This window comes from Bos javanicus, chromosome 20, assembly GCF_032452875.1.
Source record: "Bos javanicus breed banteng chromosome 20, ARS-OSU_banteng_1.0, whole genome shotgun sequence".
NCBI classification, from domain to species: domain Eukaryota; kingdom Metazoa; phylum Chordata; class Mammalia; order Artiodactyla; family Bovidae; genus Bos; species Bos javanicus.
In genome coordinates, this window is record NC_083887.1 from 37,532,665 (window position 1) to 37,552,687 (window position 20,023).

Below are 20,023 nucleotides of genomic sequence, written 5' to 3' on the forward strand. Positions count from 1 at the left end.
TGAGTGTGAAGAACAGCAGGTGTGATGCAATAGCAAGATCATGGACTGAAAGTCAGATGCTGTTAGTAAATAATGCAAGTAGACACTTCACTTAAACGATTGAATCATCACAGCAGACATACTTAGACAGACTTAGAATCACCATTGTATAGATGAGGAGACTGAACCCTAGAAAGAATAAGCTGTCTGCCCAGGATTACACGGCCAGTAAGAGATGTTGGCAAAATGGGGTTATAGACTTGGATCTTCCTATTTCCACAGCTCCTACCTTCAAGTCACATAATCTCTTTGTTCTCCTTGCCCTCTTCGTTAATCTGAAAAATGGGAGAACTAGATCAGAAAGCCAGTATCTAAGATCTTCTTGAACTTCAATATTCTCAACTAAATGTCCTGAGCATTAGCTTAGCTTCTTTATGAATTCATCTTGTTTCTTCTAATGAATTCTAAAGTCCTTGAAAATGCACACGAAACTAGTAGTAAGTCATAAAATGCTTTATCAATTTGGCCATTATGGCTATTATGGCAGGTACGCAACAGGTTGAGAGACTGAATAAAAGTTTCTGTTTTGGAAATTTGTTAGACTGTGGCCAATCCATTTGGAGATGTTAAAGGCCGGTCTCATGTCAGCTTGAGGAAGCTGCTGGACATAAAGCATCATTAACTCATTTTTATAAAAACTCCAAGGCAATAATGGAGAGTTTACCTGCTGGGGGTGGGGGGATTGAGGGTCTGAAGCTCCCTGGCCTTTTGTTTTAGCCCAAACTTGCAGGCATTTCCTGGCGAGAAGCTGCCCTGTGTTGAGTCAACCTTTTGACCCTCCCCCACTCCTCAGTTCCCACATCCTTCAGAGATTTGGGGCCTGACTTGGCTCATTGTTTTATCCTTTGGTATTTCCTGTTGCTGGAGGTGGGAAATACCTGTTCCAGCCTTGTTCCACCAATGATGCCCAGATAACCAGCCGTGACGGACACCAGGCAGGGTACAGACTCATACTCAAATCCACATGGCACGCAGCCCTGGGACCCAAGCGAATTGCAAGAACCCTGCAGTTCTGAAAAACCTGGTGTTTTCTCCTTCTTTTTTAAGACAGAGACCAATATGTGTTTATCACTAGATGATCCTGACACATAGTAGGGCTCAATAAATATTAACAAAATGGCATAGTAAGCACAGAATGTCCCAGGGACAGCAGAGTGGCTTTCAATGTGGTGCGACTTTCTTCTTCAAATTGCAGTAACACAGGCTATGCAAAATGGTAATGTAATTTATAAATAATTCTATAGATCTCTTAAATGTCCAATCCATTGTCCTTTTAAAAAAGTCTTTTATTTTAGAAATACGAACTATAATCACCAGAATCTGTTGCCTTTATTTCTGGTTTAAATATATATTATATAACTATATATATTATATTTTATAGTTACGTAAGAAGGAAATGGCAACCCACTCCAGCGTTCTTGCCTGGAGAATCCCAGAGACAGGGGAGCCTTGTGAGCTGCCGTCTATGGGGTCACACAGAGTTGGACACGACTGAAGCAACTTAGCAGCAGCAGCAGCAACTATATAGTTACGTAACTATATAACTATATATATAGTTACTATATACGTAACTATACGTAACTATATAGTTATATAGTTACGTAACTATATGTTATATTTACTATATACGTAACTATATAGTTATATGTAACTATACGTAACTATATAGTTATATAGTTACGTAACTATATAGTTATATAGTTACGTAACTATATAGTTATATAGTTACGTAACTGTATGCCTCCCTGGTGGCTCGGATGGTAAAGAATCTGCCTGCAATTGTGGGACCTGGGTTCAATCCCTGGGTTGGGAAGATCCCCTGGAGGAGGGCATGACAACCCACTTCAGTATTCTTGCCTGGAGAATCCCCATGGACAGAAGAGCCTGGCAGGTTACAGGCCAAAGGGTCGCAAAGAGTTGGACATGACTGAGCGACTAAGCACAGCACAGGTACATATACAGTTGTGAGCAGAAACTGAAAATAAAATATACTAAAATTTTCCAAGTTCCTCCTATGACTTTGCTATGAGTCACATGCTTGCCAGTCCACATAAACTACAAAGTCCACTCATCTTTACCTGTGGCAGCAGTCCCATTGGGAAAACGTTCAAATCTCACAATTTGAAAGAGTAAACAACAACAACCTCTATGAGGTGTAAGTTAGCCATATTTATCAAAATCACAAATGCGTATATCCTTAGTCTCAGCAACTTCACTGTAAAGGGTGTATTCTATAGACATACTTTACTAAGGTGAAATAACTTTCATCCAAGATAATTCATTATACCATTTGAAAAATGATTTCGAAGAGCTGGAAACAACCTTTACATTGGGGATTGTTTAAATAAATTATAATTTGCCCATACAATGCAGCCCTGAGAGAATGGAGCCTTTTTATGTGCCAGTAAGGAATGACATCCAAAGAATGTTGCAAAGTGAAAAAAAGCGAAGTATGAAGTGGGCTATATATACTATGCTACTATTTGGAAAAGACCAAAAAAAAATCAATATGAATTTATTTTTGTGCTCATAAAATCACTCTAAATACACTGAGGAAACTGATAACAAAGCAAATTAGATCCCCGGGGGAGGGTTTTGGTGGCCGTGACTCTCATTTCACGTCTGTTCTTTTTGATTTGGGGCAGTGTGATTTATTTCATAAGTTAAATAACAAAATACACACACAAAAATAGTCCACAACTACAAAAAGCAAGCTGATGGAATTCTATTTTACATATTTTCTGCTAGATGCCTGGATCTTTCTAAAAGGTCACTCTGGGTCTGGGTCGGCTTGTCCTCAATCTATTTTAATAATGAATTTACTTAACTTGGGTCATGGAGAGAGGAGACACTAGTTGTGCTCAGACTTATAGTTGAGTGGATCACTTTCTGACCAAAAGGCTCTTTTTCTGGAGACAAGGAAGTGACTCTGAAAAAACTTTGAACTCAGTCATCTGAGGCTCATGTGCCGGTTCACCCAATTAGCTGAAGTTACAAGTACCCCAGAACTGAAGACTCAGAGACTCAACAACTTGGCAAAGGTGTATGCTCTTTCCTCATCCACCATGTTGTGTAAAGCATCCCAATACCAGAAATTACAAAGCCCTGGCAAGTTTACTGAATCTCAACTTTAGCACAGGACTACTTCATTTGCCTTAAAAAAGCAAATCTAAGACAAAAGTAAAAAAATAAGAGAAAAAAAAACAAAACCAACTAGGGTCATAGGCATCTCTTCAAAGACATTCTTTCTTGATGTCTTTGTCTTCATGTTCATCGACATGATGAAGACAGCAAGAAACACATGGATTTCTGGGGGTTTGCCTTTCTTGCTTTAAAGGTGGAATTTCCAATGGTGCAATGGATCTAAACGCAGAGGCCATCATTTCAGGGTGAGAAGGGCAGTAATTGTCCATCTCTACTCTCATTAGGGACAAATGAGCTTCGTCTTACAAGATTCTGAATAGAAAGTCTGTCATTAATAGCCCGCTGTTTTCTCTCTGAGAAGAGACAGCAGTGTGTGGCCTGGAATCATTGCTGGAGAACTGGAGAAGTCTCTTTGGGGCCAAGAAGAATGAAGCTGTCCTCTCAGGAGACAGGGACTCAGTCTTGAAATTCAAAATTCAAGTGTGCCTTTCAACTCGCTGCTCCTAAATTTACCTTCAACTCTTTGATAAGCTACACAGAGGAAACCTTGCCTTAATTCAGCCAGGGTATAACTTTCTTTATCTACTTTTGGGGGTTTTATTCTTTTCTTTTTGCTTTCAAAACAACTTGAGCACATTTTTGATTGGGCCTAGTGATGGGAATATTCTTGGTCTAGGGAATCTGCTCTGGGTTGCTCTGATTGCACTGAAGCTTGACATAAAACTCATAATTTTTATCCTCAGTCAGTACAATGGCAATACTTTGTGTGCTGGAGTGTTCTCTGTGTTTCCACATCTCACAGCAATGATACAGCTCACCTCCCTGCCAGACCAAATACCTGATGAATGATGGCACCCCAGTGTTCCATAAATATCAAGAACTCTAACACCTGGAATGTACAGCTTGGGAAAGACGGGGCTTAAATTCCAGTTGCCTCTTCCAAATAGCGTAGGCTCTTCACAACCTTGTTTACTCTACGGCAAAAACAGACACCCGAAATTTTCATCCTCGGACCTATGATAGGTTAGCAGAAGACGGAAGGTTGGAAGTGACTCCTGAAGAGGTATGCCTCACGTGTGTCCTCGAACATTGCTTAGGAAACACTGGCCATTACCCAGAGTTAGGAACTTGACAGCCAAGAATGCAAAGCAAGAGAAGGCAGCTGCTTGTGAGTTTAGAGATACTGGCTCAAATGGGTTGGGAGATCATGAGCTCAGGAAAAAGGTCCTGCGATGGTACAGCGTCATGGGCTGCAAACACTCTTGTATCTTATTTCATATACAGCTTTAGAGGAAGGCAAATTAGACTTTAAATGATAGAATTTTGGAGCTGGCAGCAGACATTAGTCCAAATGTATTTTGCTGATGGTGGTGCTAGGGGTAAAGAACCCACCTGCCAATGCAGGAGATGTAAGAAATGCAGGTTCGATCCCTGGGTGGGGAAGATCCACTGGAGGAGGGCACGGTAACCCACTCCAGTAGGGCACGGCAACCCACTCCAGTATTCTTGCCTGGAGAATCTCTACGGATAGAGGAGCCTGGCAGGCTACAGTTCGTAGGGCTGCAAAGAGTTGGACACGACTGAAGTAACTTAGCATGTATGCACGATGAGACTTGTTTTAAATCATAAAGGGAGGACTTCCCTGATGGTCCAGTGGTTAAGAATCCTCCTGCCAATGTAGGGGACATGGGTTCAATCCCTGGTCTGGGAGGAGTCCACATGCCACAGAGCAACCAAAGCTGTGGGCCCCAACTACTGAGCCCACAAGGTCTAAAGTTGACACTCCCCAACAGGAGGAGCCATTGCAATGAGAAGCCTGCATACCGCCCTAGAGAGTAGCCACATGAAGCAATGAAGACCAAGCACAGCTGAAAATAGAATAAATGAAAAATTTTTAAAAATCATAAGGGGAGCTGATGGCAGAGCAGGGTCCTTTAGATTCTTAGCAGGACCTTTAGATTCTTAGCACTTTCCTAGCTGTGTTCCAGACATTCCCAGACACTAATCAGAAGAGGGGATGAACTGGCCATGGACTTACATTGCTATAAAGGGCAAACAGAAAGTGCTCTATAAAGTGACACAGAAAAATGGAAGATATTATTATTATTGTAGGTAATTGTTCTGAACATATCTACTTACTTGATGGCCTACTTTTAAGATAAATAGATTTGAAATTGCCTGCTCAGTTTTCTCATTATCTGATTTAACAGAAAGAAAATAGAACCTAGAGATAATCTTAGAACAACATTAAGCCTTACTCCTACTTCAAAACAACCTCTCCCAGCTCTGTTAGAAACCAGCAACATTTTCTCCAAGTTTCCAGAACCCCTCATCTTTCCTGCCCCCACTCCAATGCGGGGGTGACAGTTAATGAATAGTCGACACCAAAAATGGGCTTCCTTGGTGGCTCAGTGGTAAAGAATATGCCAGCCAATGAAGAAGACATGGTTTGATCCTTGGGTCAAGAAAATCCCTTGGAGAAGGAGATGGCAACCCACTCCAGTATTTTTGCCTGGGAGATCCCATGGACTGAGAAGCTGGACGGGCTACAATCCATGGGGTTGCAAAAGAGTCGGACATGACTTAGTGACTAAACAACAAGGAAGACACCAAAATGCTGGAGAAAAGGAGAAATCAGGGAGGCGATGGACTCTCTGATGGGTCCCCAAGTGCTAGGAACAAAAATGAGCTATTGAGTATGTTACGTTTACTGAAACCACTTTTCCAGCAACTTCCCATTTTCCTGAGAGGGGCCTCAGCTATCAGGTACTCCCTGCATTGAGCAAGCTGTGTTGAGATAACAGTTGCCTGGAGATTGCTTTCTGCTTTGACTCAAGAGGCCAGGTAGATAAGGGACAGATAAGGATGGTGTCACTTACTCTGAGGCTTTCATCTCTGCTCTCAGAGACCTTAACAGCTATTAGGTCTCTTCCTACAACTCTCTTAGCTCTTTTCTCTAGCCAAGGAAACAAGCCACTTCCAGACCTAAACCAGGTAACTGACTTCTCTGCTTCCAGCTCCCAGGCCTCCCTCATTCCTGGGTCTCCGTCCTCTGAGCAAATAGCATCATCAAACCTGTGCATATTTCCACTTATTGCCATAGCAAAGATGGGAAGCAAAGGCAAAGTGTGGACAGTTCCTACAGACACTCTGTCTGCCAAGCATTTAAGGAAGTGATTTAAGGTTACACGGTTGTAAATGGCAGAACTGGGATATAAATCTTGGCAGAGAGGTGTTAAAATTATTCCATTTTACACGCAAGGAAAGAGAGGCTCAGTTCCAGAAGTGGGACATAGCCCTAACTGTCTGACTCCAGAATCCATAGCCCTGATCCACTCCCCTCTCCAGTCCTGGACTCTGTCCCCACGACAGGAGGCAGCTCCCTGGAACGCTTGCGGAGAAGGTGGGGTATAAGGAGGGCTAGGATCAAGTCAGCTAATGCAAGTCACTTATTTGCTATTGCTGTCCCTGACAATTTTTCTATAGTTCTGCTCCCTGGGGGAGAAGATAAAGCAGATAAAAAAGAAAAAAAAACTCAGACTCTAATCCCTAATACTCAATCCCTGTGTCATTTCTCTAAAGCAGGGCATTGTGGTTCTCAGCTCTGAAAGCCTAACCCTTCCAGTCCAGCCCTCTGCCCGGGGAGCCTCCGTTGTGTGACCACAAATAGCTGGGCTTTGGTAACACCAGGGGAGGGCTTGCCTCAGGAGCCACCCTCCCCGAAGCTTCCGGAAGCTCTCTCTCTTCTCTTTTCCAGGAAGTGTTGAAGGAAACAGAAATCCATCCACCATTCTTTGGATTCCTGTTGTTCAACCCGAGAGGAGATGCCCTTCTCTTAGTAAGGTGGAAGGTGTCAGCAGGGGGGCCACTAACTCAAATAGTTGGCTACTTTGGTCCCAAGACCTGTCACTTCAGTGCAGCAGCTGATAGTTCACCGCATCGATGAACCTGTTGAGCTAAACTGACTCAGCTGGATATTGTGTTACATGTCCGAGGCTCAGAATACCACTACAGCCTTTCTGGGAGATTACTGCTTCTAGTCATAAAGAAGGGCCCTAGAGTTAGACTGCTCTCAGAATAGACTCACCTACAGAGTAGCTTATGTAGTAGAATAACCTGATTCACTGATCATTATTCATTTACCTTCAAAGACAGAGCCTGTCTTCACTGGGCCTGGAGATGGTAAGGCTACCATGCAAATCTCTGCGTGCCTCTTGCACTATACCTCCACTGCAGTGGCAGCCTGCATCTCAAACTCAGTATGTCCAAAACTCAGCTTATTATTTTCCCCATCTTCTTCCTGTATTCCACCATGACTGGTGGCACCATTACCACTCAGGCACCAAACCAGAAATCGGACGATTCACCTGCAGTCCACTTTCTCTGTCAACTCACATGTAATCAACCACCAGGATTCAGGAGTGACCCTTGTTCTGAACTGTCGATTCAATCTCTCCTTTCCACGCCTTGTGCTGATGTGTCAGTGCACATCCTTAGTTAACTGTTGTAATAAAACAAGAATGAACATTTCCTGAGAGCAGAGATGAGCACCCAGAACACTGTGGTGGGTAAGAATATGAACTTGGAGACAGAAGGGTGGGTTTGAAACATGGTCAAAATGCATCAACTGTGGTCAAAATGCATCAACTGTGCATCAACTGTGGCTGACCTTCAGTTTCCTCATCTATAAAATGAGAATAAAAATACCTTCCTCCCTGGCTTACTCTAGCACTGCTTGGCACCATGTAAGTGTTCACAATATATATTATACATATAATGATAGATGAGGAAACTGAAACTTCAGAATAGCTAAACGCCTTATTTAGGTTCACACAGTGATTAAGTACAGCTGGCATAGGAACCCAGCTCTATCCTTCATCGAAAGCCACAGTTTAAAAAAAGATTATTCCACGTGGCACATCTAGGGCTCCAAGTGTGGTTGTTAATAACACAGTAGAATCTCTAAAGTACCAACACAGGAAGACCTCATATATGATACAGCACTGTATATACAAATATGATCTCATTTTAAAGAATGCTACAAACTCCTCTATTACGATATCTGAACCCTGTATATCACTTTGTCATCTCATTTTTCATCCATCTCTTCTACTAAATGACCGGAGGGCAGAGACTCCTCATCTCAAAGCACAGGGCCAGATATACAATATCCAATATTTGTTAAATCACTGAATAACACTGAATCTTTAAAAAAATTAACTTATGTATTCAGCAAATAATAGATCACAGTGGGTAATGTGTGAATGTGGTATAAAGCATTTATTAGCATCACGCCATAGCCAACTGAGCTAATCAGCCCTTAAAATATTTAAACTATACAAAAACTTATTTAGGATAAAGTAACATTCCTTCCATCCTACTCCCCACCTATCCAAATTCTACCCCAAGAGGCAGTCATGGTGGCTCATTTCTTGCACATCCTTTCAGATATATTATTGAACTGCACTCAATTTTAGTGCAATTGAAATTTATTGCCAAAGAGTGTCAGGGAATGGTGGGAAATGTAATATACACATTCAGTCAGCAGGTTTTCTTTCTTAAAAAGTCACCAATTTCTCTCAAAGTCACATAAAGATAGTCTAAACGTTAATGTTATATGTGTGTATATGTGTGTGTGTGTGTGTGTGTCTGTCTGTCTTAAGACCAACAGCAGAAAAAGGTGCTGGGTGCTGTATTTGTGAACTTCCTCAGGTAAAACCACCATCTAATTCTCTGAAACTCTATTTAAAGATTCCCTCCCCTTGAAGCTGATCTTAAGACCCGTTTCTTCGTAATTCTTTGGCCTGAGATTTCACTTTTATTTTCTCTTCATTCCCTGCACATGAAATGAGTAACGTTCTGTGACTTGACCATGACAAAGGATTTTCCTTTGTTTCAGGGAGATGTCTGAGGTCACTCTAACACAACTGACCGCAGTTGAAAATGAGAAAATGCTTCCTGGAGAAAGGACAGTAACCACTTTTCTCAGTATGGCTTTTGTCAGACAGCTGTCTGCAATAGCCTGGGAAGACACTTCATCTAATGCTTTCATGATGAACTGTCCTAAAGACATCTAGCACGTGGCGCTGCCTTCTCTCAGGTTGCTAACCTGCTCCTGTTACATGGGCTTTGCAACCAGGCATTTTCAGACTTTTGATATCACTTAGAAATGACAGTAGAAATATTATTGCATAGGAATGACATCAAATTGTTCATGTAGGGCTATGCCTGTGTTTGTAGAGGAATTGCTATGGAAATATTAATATTTACAATTCTCTACTTTTTTGAGCATATGGAATTACAAGTCTCTACTCTTCCTCTCTTTTTCTAGTTTCTATTTCCACACACTAAATGAACATTTACTTTATTTAAAAAAGATAAAGAAAATAGAGTGGAATAAAAAATTCACCCCAATATGTAGGTTTTTCCACTCTTTCTTAGTAAAAGCAATCAAAACCTAAGAATTCAAAAACTAAGTAATAGCTATAGTTCTTTTGTCTCATTTCATCTTTGGGGAAATAAACTATTTTCTTCTTTCTTCCTAGCAACTTCCCAGTCTTCTCTTATGCTGCAGCAAATAAATTTGAGCAGACATACACAGACATGTCCTTTTCCTAATATTTCTTTAAGGTTGATGTAGACATGTACCAGTAACAAGCTAAATTCGTGTTTTCACTCTATGGAAGAGGCACCAAGAGATAACCAAAGCGTCTTCCTTCTTTCCTAAACCTGTTTGCTACTAAATTGAGATTCCAAGTCCTTTATGCAGACTCAGTGGTCTCTCTGACTGTCAATGAGCTCTTTTTATTTGTTTCTTTGTTAGTGGCTTCTTCTCCTTACTTCTACCTCCTCAGTTTCCATTAGTAAAGCCAACACCGAGGGCAACCTGCCAAGCTATCTACCCCAGCTCAGCCAACTCATCACAAATCTCACAAATTGTAGGAACGACTCATTGGGCTAGGAAATGATCCCAGAACTCAAAGAGAAAATGGACTTTTAAATCTGGGATTATCTTCCTTCTATTAGAGATGTTATTTCTTTTTAGTCACTTAAGAACTTCCTGCTCCATCAATCTGCTTTCCATGCTCAGGTTTTTACCATTTTTTATTTCTCTGTTCTTGAAATGAAACACTTCTGTCGTAGCAATTGAACTCTTGTGTTTAGAACACCATTTTGAATCAGGGTTTCTATATCTTTTCCAAACATACACCAGTATCACTAAGCTCTATTATTATATGGATAGGGTTACAAAATAAACGGGTATTTGTTAAATTAATGATAGGGATGCAGCTTAATCATTTGTAGGAGAATTATACGTTTTCTGCTGAATTTAACTGAGTAAATCATTTAGCAAAATTACAAGGCTATGTGAATGCATCAAGCATTGCTTGGTAATTGGCTTCTACCAAGACATGGCAGTATTTTTCTTCCTGGCAACTCTCATAAGATATAAACTAGTCAGGAGAGCAGAGAGGTAAGATGGCAGACTAGTTAAGAGAAATCACCTCTGGCTCTAGACAGCCTGAGTTTCACTTCCAGCTCTAACATTTATTGGTTGTGTGATGTTGGCCAAGTGGCTTATCTCTCCATGCTCAGTCTCCTCAACTATAAAATGAAGATCAGAGTAATCATACCTATCCACAGTCTTCATAGGTTTGTTTAAAGATTAAGTGAGCTAATATAAGCAAAACACCCAGAAAGTAGCTGGCATAGTGCTGTATAAATGTTCACTGTTAGTATTATGCAGCTATTAGTTGGCTTGACAGTGATTGTAATTCATTGAAAATAATGTATTTTACATCAACTTCCAAGACAGTGACACAGCACTGAAATACTTCTTCCAGGAAGGTATTCAAACCTGGCAACCTAAAGAAAGCCATTATTTTTCCTAGTCAGTCAAGACACTTTCCCTTGGAACGTCTCTAGAATTAATTGAACACTCATTAATCAACAACAGTTACGAAAAGGAGCCAATGATACTGACATGGAATGTATCTAAAGTCTTGTGACAAACTACGCTTCTGCTATATTCATATTTGTCTGTGATCTAAGAATCCCTTTTTGGGGGATAAAGTTACAATTATATTTACATGCTACAGAATTTTCTGAGTTCTTTTGTCATTACCTCTTATATTTGATGGAGATTTTAGCAAACTTCAAGTTACAGATTAAAACTTTTTCTGGTGGCAGATTTAAGCTTTGTTTATTTGTTTGTTTTTAACAGCATGGCATTGGCTTATCTGTTTACTAGCCTAAGGACTTTTATATTGGTTCAGTCAAAAATCCCAACTACATTTTAAAGGAAGAATAATGCTACCCACAAGTAATGAACTGTAATTTCAGATAACAATAAATCAAACAAAACAATAATGTTTTATTTGTACAGATTGCCATCAACAATGCTAAATTAGTAAGAGGCTAAAATGTTTCAAAAGAGTTATAGCCATTTATGTCAGGCACTTAGAGGCAATGAATGAATGAGAGATCTGTGTTAACATTTTCCGAAATTTACCTTTCCCAGTCACTGGATGACAGAGAGTGCAAACAAAAAAGATTCCGCCTCTAAGTCTAAGAGTTGTTACTCAGCTTCAAGACAGCATCAGTTAGAATATAATTACTATCAGGGACCTGTGTCTCATTTTGGGTATACTAATTGTGTAAATTAGTTTTAAGTGAAAGTTACATTGTATAAGGATCACATTTTGGCCAGATCTACTGTGCTTGCTTGTTTTTATTGTTATTTGACCGCTCAGGCCTAATGATTAAATTATCCTCTTTTATTCTTACATAAGATGGAAAAACATTTGATTTATTTCCCTTCTCCACACAATCAATTGATTTGCATAATGCCTAAGGATGCTTCTTCAGATTCCTACATGTTTATCAAAGTTCCAAACGTGCCAACAGACTGTCATGTAAAGGGGAAAAAGAAGAATCTTCCAATTCAGAGGAAAGCCTGGGCGGTCCTTTTGAATACCTACAATCAGTTCATCTGATAATTTTCCCAGGCAGTCAGATGCCCCAAAGAAACAAGATCCAGTTGTTTTTTTTTTTTTTTTTGGAAGGGGGTTTTGTTATCAAATGACTTACCCACAATGACTGCAGTGACCGTGAGCAGCACAAATGCATTCCGAAATAGGTAACTTTTAACGTCCTCCTTTGTGATGTTCTGCACTTTCTTCTTGGCCAACAGTGTGCGTTTACGGACCCCTTGCTGGAATCTCTCCATCCTGCCTCCCAACCTGGCCTCTTCTCCATTGCTTTTCGTCATATTTTACTTCTCTAGAGTGTCTCTGCTTTGAACTTCAACGTCACGGAATCAGCCCCAGAAAGCCAGTTCTCTTTGGTGTTAAAGAACACAACTAGACAGGAGAGAAAGAGACGAGAGTTACAGCCCCCAGGGGTGAACAATCAGGGCTGCCTCACACCAGGGGAAGCTGTTGGCAAACTGCATGATCTCACTAGGAATCAAGGACTGGAGAGCGGCAATGCCAGACCGCAGGGCTCGAATGTGGATATCTTACTGAACCACGTGTGAGACATGTGCATAAATCCAGAATATATGAGCAGGAACTTGTGTTACGTTTTTAAAAATTTGTCCTTCCCTCTCCAGTGAAGCTATAAAAGGGCTCATCAGAGCTGGGTGTGACGGAACAACCCCTACCCCAACCTGATCCCCTGGAACCTAGCTGGGTGCTTTACACAGGGTTCACCCTCAATAAATGTCCAACTGAATTAAATGCACAGGAAACGCTCAATAACTATACTTAATGGCTTATGTTGTATACATGGGAAAGGCATAACCAGCTCAATAAAATGAATTAAGATGTTGAGATTTCAGTCAGAGGTTTCTGTTATATATAATAAAGTAACTATTTTCTTCATTAAGAAAAATGTCATGATAACATCCAATAGTAAATATGCTTATGAACAGAACACAAGTACCCACAGGCCCTGAGAAAGAATGACTCTTTCACATGGCAACTTTTTAGTTTTTTTCATGAAATGAGCAAAGTGGGCTGGGCACATTTATAAATGATCTGAAACCATAATTCATTTACATTTCTGTCACAAGTAGAAGTACAAAGTAGCATTTATCTTTGTGGCAAACATGCTGAAGTCTTCTAAGGAAACTATCACCCACTTCTCTGTATTTTAAAATTTAGGATTTCTACAACAGATGAAGAGATGAGTCCAATTTTCATTCCAAACATTACAGTTAGTGTGGTTTCCAGTTTCTTTAAAGTGCTCCTAGGTTATTCAAATATATCTAAGTAAATCTCCCCTTGGTAGAAATCAGCTCTTTTGAAAGATCAAGAAATTCCTCCTGCTGTTTTACAAGATTTCTAATCCATAACCTTTCCCACGATAAATCCAAGTAAAAAGCAGTGGTGCCTGTGGACGTGTGTATCTGGCGAACAGCCAGCGTGTGCGTCCGTGGGGGAAGTAACTAGAAAGCGAGGGACTCCTCGGAAGCTTTTGGCAAATTCAAGTGCGGGGCGGGTGGGGAAAACAACCCTAACAGCTTTGACTTTTAAATAAAACTGCAGGTTGGGGTCAGTGGTAATAAGACATACAGGTCGTTCAAGACTTCATAGCAGATTAAACGTTTAGGGAGAAGTAAAGCAGAGGAGACGCGAGAGACCAGATTTTTTTCCCCCTACTGATCTCTCATTCCCTTTACCAGTCACTTTTAAACAGACCAGCTCAGCCTTGATTCTTTTCTAGCGCCGGAACCACAATCTGCCCCCAATCCACCCTGAATGACTCAACTCCAAATTAAGAGAGGACGCGGCGTAAATAGACACCACACGCTCCTTGCATTAAATCACTAACATGGACTTTATCTACCAAAATGGCTAGCTTTTACTCTCGCTACTCCTCTGCCTGGGAAACAAAATACAGGGGCAGAGAAATGGAATGAGAAATTAAGCCCAGCAAGAATACAGGACGTCAGACTTACCTTTTCCGGATTTTGTAACGGGTGGAAGATACCCCAGGCAATGACAAGGTGAATTCTCAGCAGGTACGGCAGAGCAACAGAACGCAGCGAGCGAGGCGTGCATGTGCTCTGAAACTGCAAATTACTATCAGGGCAACTTAAGAAAAGGGGCGGAGTCTGTGCCCGGGAAAGGGGGAGTGGGGAAAAATGAAAACACCACAGGGAAGGAGGGGAGAAACCCGAGGTTTCTGGAATATTGATTAATCTTGGCGCACCAGAAGCCTGCTTGTTGGCTTTGTTTTGCTCCTTAGACCACTTTGCCGCTTTGTCAGTTCACTTTCATTAGAAATGCAAAACCGGGACCAGGAAGAATTGAAGAATAAAGCGCACACACACTCAGAAAGCTTGAAGTCTTGATTAGAACGTTTCAAAGAAGAGATTTCTGGAGCTAAATTTAATTATCTCACATTGTTACTGGTTTCCTCCCCTTAAGGAAACACGAGTGTGCTCTTTTGCCTGGTTGTACACTATTATGAAAGAGTCCCTCTTTTTAGAATTGGGGAAATAACTGACATTTCTTGGGAAGACCCAGAAGGCAATCAAGTATGGAGAAAAGAAATGCTATAATGCTCTAAACTTGACTAAACTTACTCAAAACACAAGATGAGACATGCCTCTGCTTTAGCAGTTAAAACTCTATTATAACACGTCTAATTTAGCTCAAATTGTCTGGTGGCAAAGATTAAAAAAGGTAAGAAACACAAAGAGACCAAGATCTTTGCTAGACTACTAAAGTAAAAAGCATTTTAAGACCAAGAGTATAAATGCACACTTGAAGTTTCGTAGTTTCAAAAGGGAAGTTTGCTGTGCAGACAGACACCTCAATTTTAAAGGATGCTCAATGTCCTCTACACCCCCACCTACCCCATCGTTTTTTAGGAATTAGAAAATTCTCATTTCCTTGAGACTGTAACTCGTACTTCTAGTCCACCTTTCTTAAAGAAAATAGATTGTGAAAATAGGTTTTTAAAAATTAAAAAAAATTTTTTTGAGCCTGACTCAACTCCAAAACTTAGAATGTGTTTAGCAAGAAGAAAAAATGTTTAGTAGAAACAAAACTCATACCAAAAATTACAGCCAGAGTTCTGTATTCCTGTTTATTAAATCTCATATTCCCCATACAAAATCCTCTTAATTCTTACGTCTGTTTTCCAGCAAGAAAGTATGTCTTTTTCTCTCATTAGCAAATCCAGGGAGATTCTGAAGATATGTCTCCTGCCAAGTCTCAACTGTTGCATGTTTATACTTTTTTGAACATCTCCTGGTTGGAAAGCAATGGTGAATCATGTACATGCTAAAAGTATAAACTAGCAGCAATTACAACAACTTTTAAAATTGCATCATTCTAAGGGTTTATTGAAAATATATGCTCTTGGCAGTCCCAACCCTCAGCAGTCTTTCTTTTTCTTTTATCTCCTAGATCACTTAGCATCTGTATTACATAGTTTAACATTTAATTACAAGTCTCCTACCACTCTTTCTTTTAAAAAATCCTTGTAAAATTTCTGGCTTCTCAACTAAACTGTAAGTTCTTTGAGAGCAAGACTGGGTTTTATACCTGATACACAGTAAATATTAAATTTAACTCCTATGAATAACTGACATAATAACACTTGGCAACAAACAAAATCGCTTTTTGTGTTGGCACTTCTGGCCTAGGCGCCATTTCTCAATGCCTTGACTACATTTTAAAGCATTTATTTACTACACTAAGTCCTCTCTGAGCCATGGATTTAAGACTAACTTGTCCACATTTCTTGAGGAAATGTCTTGTATTTCAAGAGAACTTAAAAGAGAAATCTTTATATAATTTTAAATGGAATTTCAAGCCAAGTGGCATGTCCATTTTTATTTCTGGTTGTTTTGGAGTAGGGGGACAAGAAAAGGGATTAGAAAACCATACTTTGGTTAGTAGAGAGATGAGAAGGCTCTAGTACCCTCTCTTTATCCCTTTTTTTCTAATCCCCAAATCTTAGTTAAAAACCATTTCATTATTTTAATTAACACAGACATTATAGGAGTCTGGTGAACCCCAGAGAAGAGAAGTAATTCACCACTGAAAGTTTTGTTGGCTATAATAAAAACCTAATGAGAAAATGAGATGTAAAGAGTCTCAGTTCAGAGTTCATCTGAATTACAAGGGTGTAGTCTGGGGGAAATATTAGGAATTACTACTTTTAAGTACCACTTTCTCTTTTGGAAAGCTATAGCAATAATGCCCTCGGGACAACTTGGGTTTACTCAACGTATTTCTTCCTTTTCCTCTATTTTATAAATAAGACCCTTGAGCCTTCAAACATTTTTTCCTTCGTAGAAATACTAAATAAGCCAAACAGCAAGAAATTATGAACAAGTCCCTATATGTATTTTATTTAAGGCTACTGTGGGTAGGAGACACAGGACTAGGAAATCATATTAATTTTTCTATTCCAGAGTTAAAAAAAAAAAGATGTGGCAAATGCTATTTCTTTTGAAAACTTTCAAGAATTTTCTTTGAACATGCTATTATAAAATATGTTGTAGGTGAATTCATTGGGGTGGTGGGAGGTGAGGGGAAATGTCACAACAAGAAACAACCAAATGCAACCTATCCTTGAATTTCCATTAGTTTGAAGTTTGACGTATTAGTAAGTTTTGTAACATAGGTCAGAACCATCAAATTTCAGCATTCAAGATAAGGGAATTCTGGAATTTGAGGAAGAATGTGATTAGAAACCCTTTTAACTTTTGTTGAATATTTTTCACTTTGATTTGTAATTTCATGGGAGATTTTGTCCATTCTTGTTCAAATAGTTTACATTTTAGGATTACCGTAAGGAATGTCAATTTTCCTTCTGCAATTTGGAAATTGTAGAATATTAGGACCAGGAAGGGGACTTATTTAACTCCAGTGAAAGTACTGGAGGTAGCAGGCATAGAAACAGTACTTATAGTAGCTGGTCTCTCATTTTGTCTTAATTTTTTTTTCCTTTTGAGCCCGAATGTAAAAAGCAAAACAACAAAAAGTTGGTGGCAAATTCTGGTTAGGGTTTTAACAGATTGGGTTTATCTTGAACCTATGTGAAGCCTGAAAATCCCAATTTTAGTGGGCAGCTAGGCTTCCCTGGTGGCTCAGAAGGTGAAGAATCTGCCTGCAATACAGGAGACCCGAGTTTGATCCCTGGGTCAGGAAGATCCCCTGGAGAAAGGAAAGATTATGCACTCCAGTATTCTTGCCGGGAGAATTCCACGGACAGAGGGGCCTGGCTGGAAAGTGTCCATAGGGCTACAAAGAGTTGAACAGCTAAAAGTACCCTTTATCATAGTCACTCATTCAACAAACCTTGAACAAGTGCTGTGCTGCAAAAACCAGCCCCTTTTCTCTAGGAGGCCACAAACACATCTGTAATTATTCAGTGGGCAGTGGGAGCGGCCCACAGAAAGTTATGGGAACCCTGTCCTGCAGCCTATTTACCAGGTTTTCCTCTGAGACTCAGAGACTCTTGGAGAAGCTATGCCTAGCTCAACATTATCCTTACTCCGTGTGTGCTGTGTTAAGTCGGTTCAGTGGTGTCCGACTCTTTGCGATCCTATGGACCGTAGCCCGACAGTCTCCTCTGTCCATGGGATTCTCCAGGCAAGAATACTGGAGTGGGTTGCCTTGCCCTTCTTCAGGGTAACTTACAGAGGAGCCAGAATGCTAAATTAAAAAACCTTGAACTCTACTCCTAAGCAAGAGGGAGCCACAGGATTTAATCATTGGAGTGATTTTAGGTTTAGATTGATGCAAACATTTTAAGGGAACAAGACTTGAGTCAGGAAGCCAAGGGGACGGAGGAGCCTTTACAAACCGGAATGATTCACACTCACATTTAAAGATAAAAAAAGATTACACTGAACAGTACAGACAACCTCAAGGTATGGAGGTTCAACAGACAGGCTGGAATTAAACTGAGACCACCTCCCCTAGAGGTAATTTCTTTCCAGATCTCTGGGCCCACCCACTTTACTCTTTTTAGTTACCAGTGGGTTTCTCTAGAACATTCTAATGTTTTGACCCCTGAAGAGGTTTAAGAAGCAGTCTGAGCAAGGGCAGATGCCTAGGGAATCCCACTATAATAGAGAAAAAGAATAACAGGACTCCCCCTCAATAAATCTGCAGGTGGTAAGAAATTATACCAACCATTTTATCCCAAGTTAGCTAAGAGTTGGACACAATGATGGTTTACAGAAATGTAACACATTCTCTTCATCCTAAAACTAAAGAGGGTCTACTTTTTAACGAAGATTTCACAAGCCTTATTGCTATTAATTATGACTCATATTGTGAAATGGCTCCCTTCCCAGTTGTTCAAAGTGAGCCAGACCTCCACAGGACCAGAATCTTGGTGTAATTGGGAAAGATCGGGTAGGTCAGTGGGAATTAAAGCTTTCCACAGAGTGTTAGCAATAATGATAGTCCACATTTTTACAGAGCTTTATAGTTTTGTAAACACTTTTACACACATTATCTAATTCGATCTTTGTGATAGTACTTTGTGGAACATTCTATCATTATTGGCCCTGTATATCCAGATGTTGACATGGAGTTTCATAGGGATTAAGCAATTTGCCCAGGATTACAGTCAGTGAGTGACAAGAGCTCTTAACAGTTCTCGGAAGTTTGGTTTCTCATCTTTTTCCAAAAGAAGTCCTCAGTAGCTTTTATTAAGACAAAGAGAAAAGAAAGTAAAGAACATTAAAAGGAATGCCCACCATCTGTTATTTCTTATGGAAAGTCAACCCTAAACTTCTCCTCTTCCTTCTCTTCCTCCTCAAATCTTGATAGGGTTGACTGCCCCTTCTATGTGCTCCCAAGATTCCTGGGGTTTAAATTTCCAGAGTAATTGCCACACTGTTCTGTAATTCTCTCTTTCTAGACTGCGGGCTCTTCGAGAGCAGTCTGTCTTTACAGCTACTGCATACCCAGTTACTAATACAGAAGGTTGCCTGGTTAAGTAGGAATTATTACATGAATAAATGGACACATCACAGCCACAAATAGGAAAAATTATATCAATCCATCTCCAGTGCTAAAACTTGAAGGAAGGATCTCAGAAAACATCAAACTTTAAAAGGAGGAGAAGGAATTCCCTGGCAGTCCAGTGGTTAGAACTCTACCCTCCACCACAGGAGTCGGGTGACATGGGCAAAAAAGTAAAAAATAAATCCAAGTGGAGCTACTCTAATGGAATGGATAGGAGATGGATGTTAGAACCTATTTCAGTGTCCCCCTCCTCTCTCCCTCAGGGGAGCCCCTCATCAATCCACGGATTCTAGGCAGCATCTTTGAGAAGAAGGATGAATGAGGAAGTCAAGTCAGCGTGTGCCAGGACTCCTTAGTGCCAGGTCCAGGTTTAGAATTTAGACGCCCCATTCCTGCTCCCATCATATTTTTAATCACTAAACCACAAATTCCTCCCCTTCCAAATTTGCATGTCATCTGTAAAATGAGATTGGTGGTAGTTTACTCACTAAGTCATGTCCAACTCTTACGACCCCATGGACTGTAGCCTGCCAGGCTTCTCTGCCCATGGGATTTCCCAGGCAAGAGTACTGGAGGAGGTTGAATTCCCTTCTCTAGGGGATCTTCCCAACCCAGGGATCGAACCCTCATCTCCAGCATTGCAGGCAGATTCTTTACAGACTGAGTCACCAGGGAAGCCCAAAATGAGGTTAGACTACGTTACTTTGCTCAAGTCGCTTTCCCTTTCAATGTTCTATGATTCTAAATTTGTCATGCCAGTAATAGGCTTGCCCCATTCACTTCGGTCTATTTAGTTAAGGACACAAATTTTTATATGCACGCAGTGATTAATG

At 40.4% G+C, this 20,023-nt stretch overlaps 1 protein-coding gene across 1 annotated transcript in view; it reads right to left on the reverse strand.

The window, feature by feature from the left end:
- The window catches only part of SLC1A3 (solute carrier family 1 member 3), an 80,587-nt gene extending 66,169 nt beyond the window's left edge, over positions 1-14,418 (reverse strand). The window contains exons 1-2 of the mRNA XM_061393712.1: positions 14,147-14,418; positions 12,274-12,545 (exon numbers count right to left, since the gene is read on the reverse strand). Of these exons, the coding sequence (XP_061249696.1) occupies positions 12,274-12,454 (181 nt within the window). The 5' untranslated portion in view covers positions 12,455-12,545; positions 14,147-14,418. The remainder of the gene's footprint in view (positions 1-12,273; positions 12,546-14,146) is intronic.
- Positions 14,419-20,023: the final 5,605 nt, after the last annotated feature.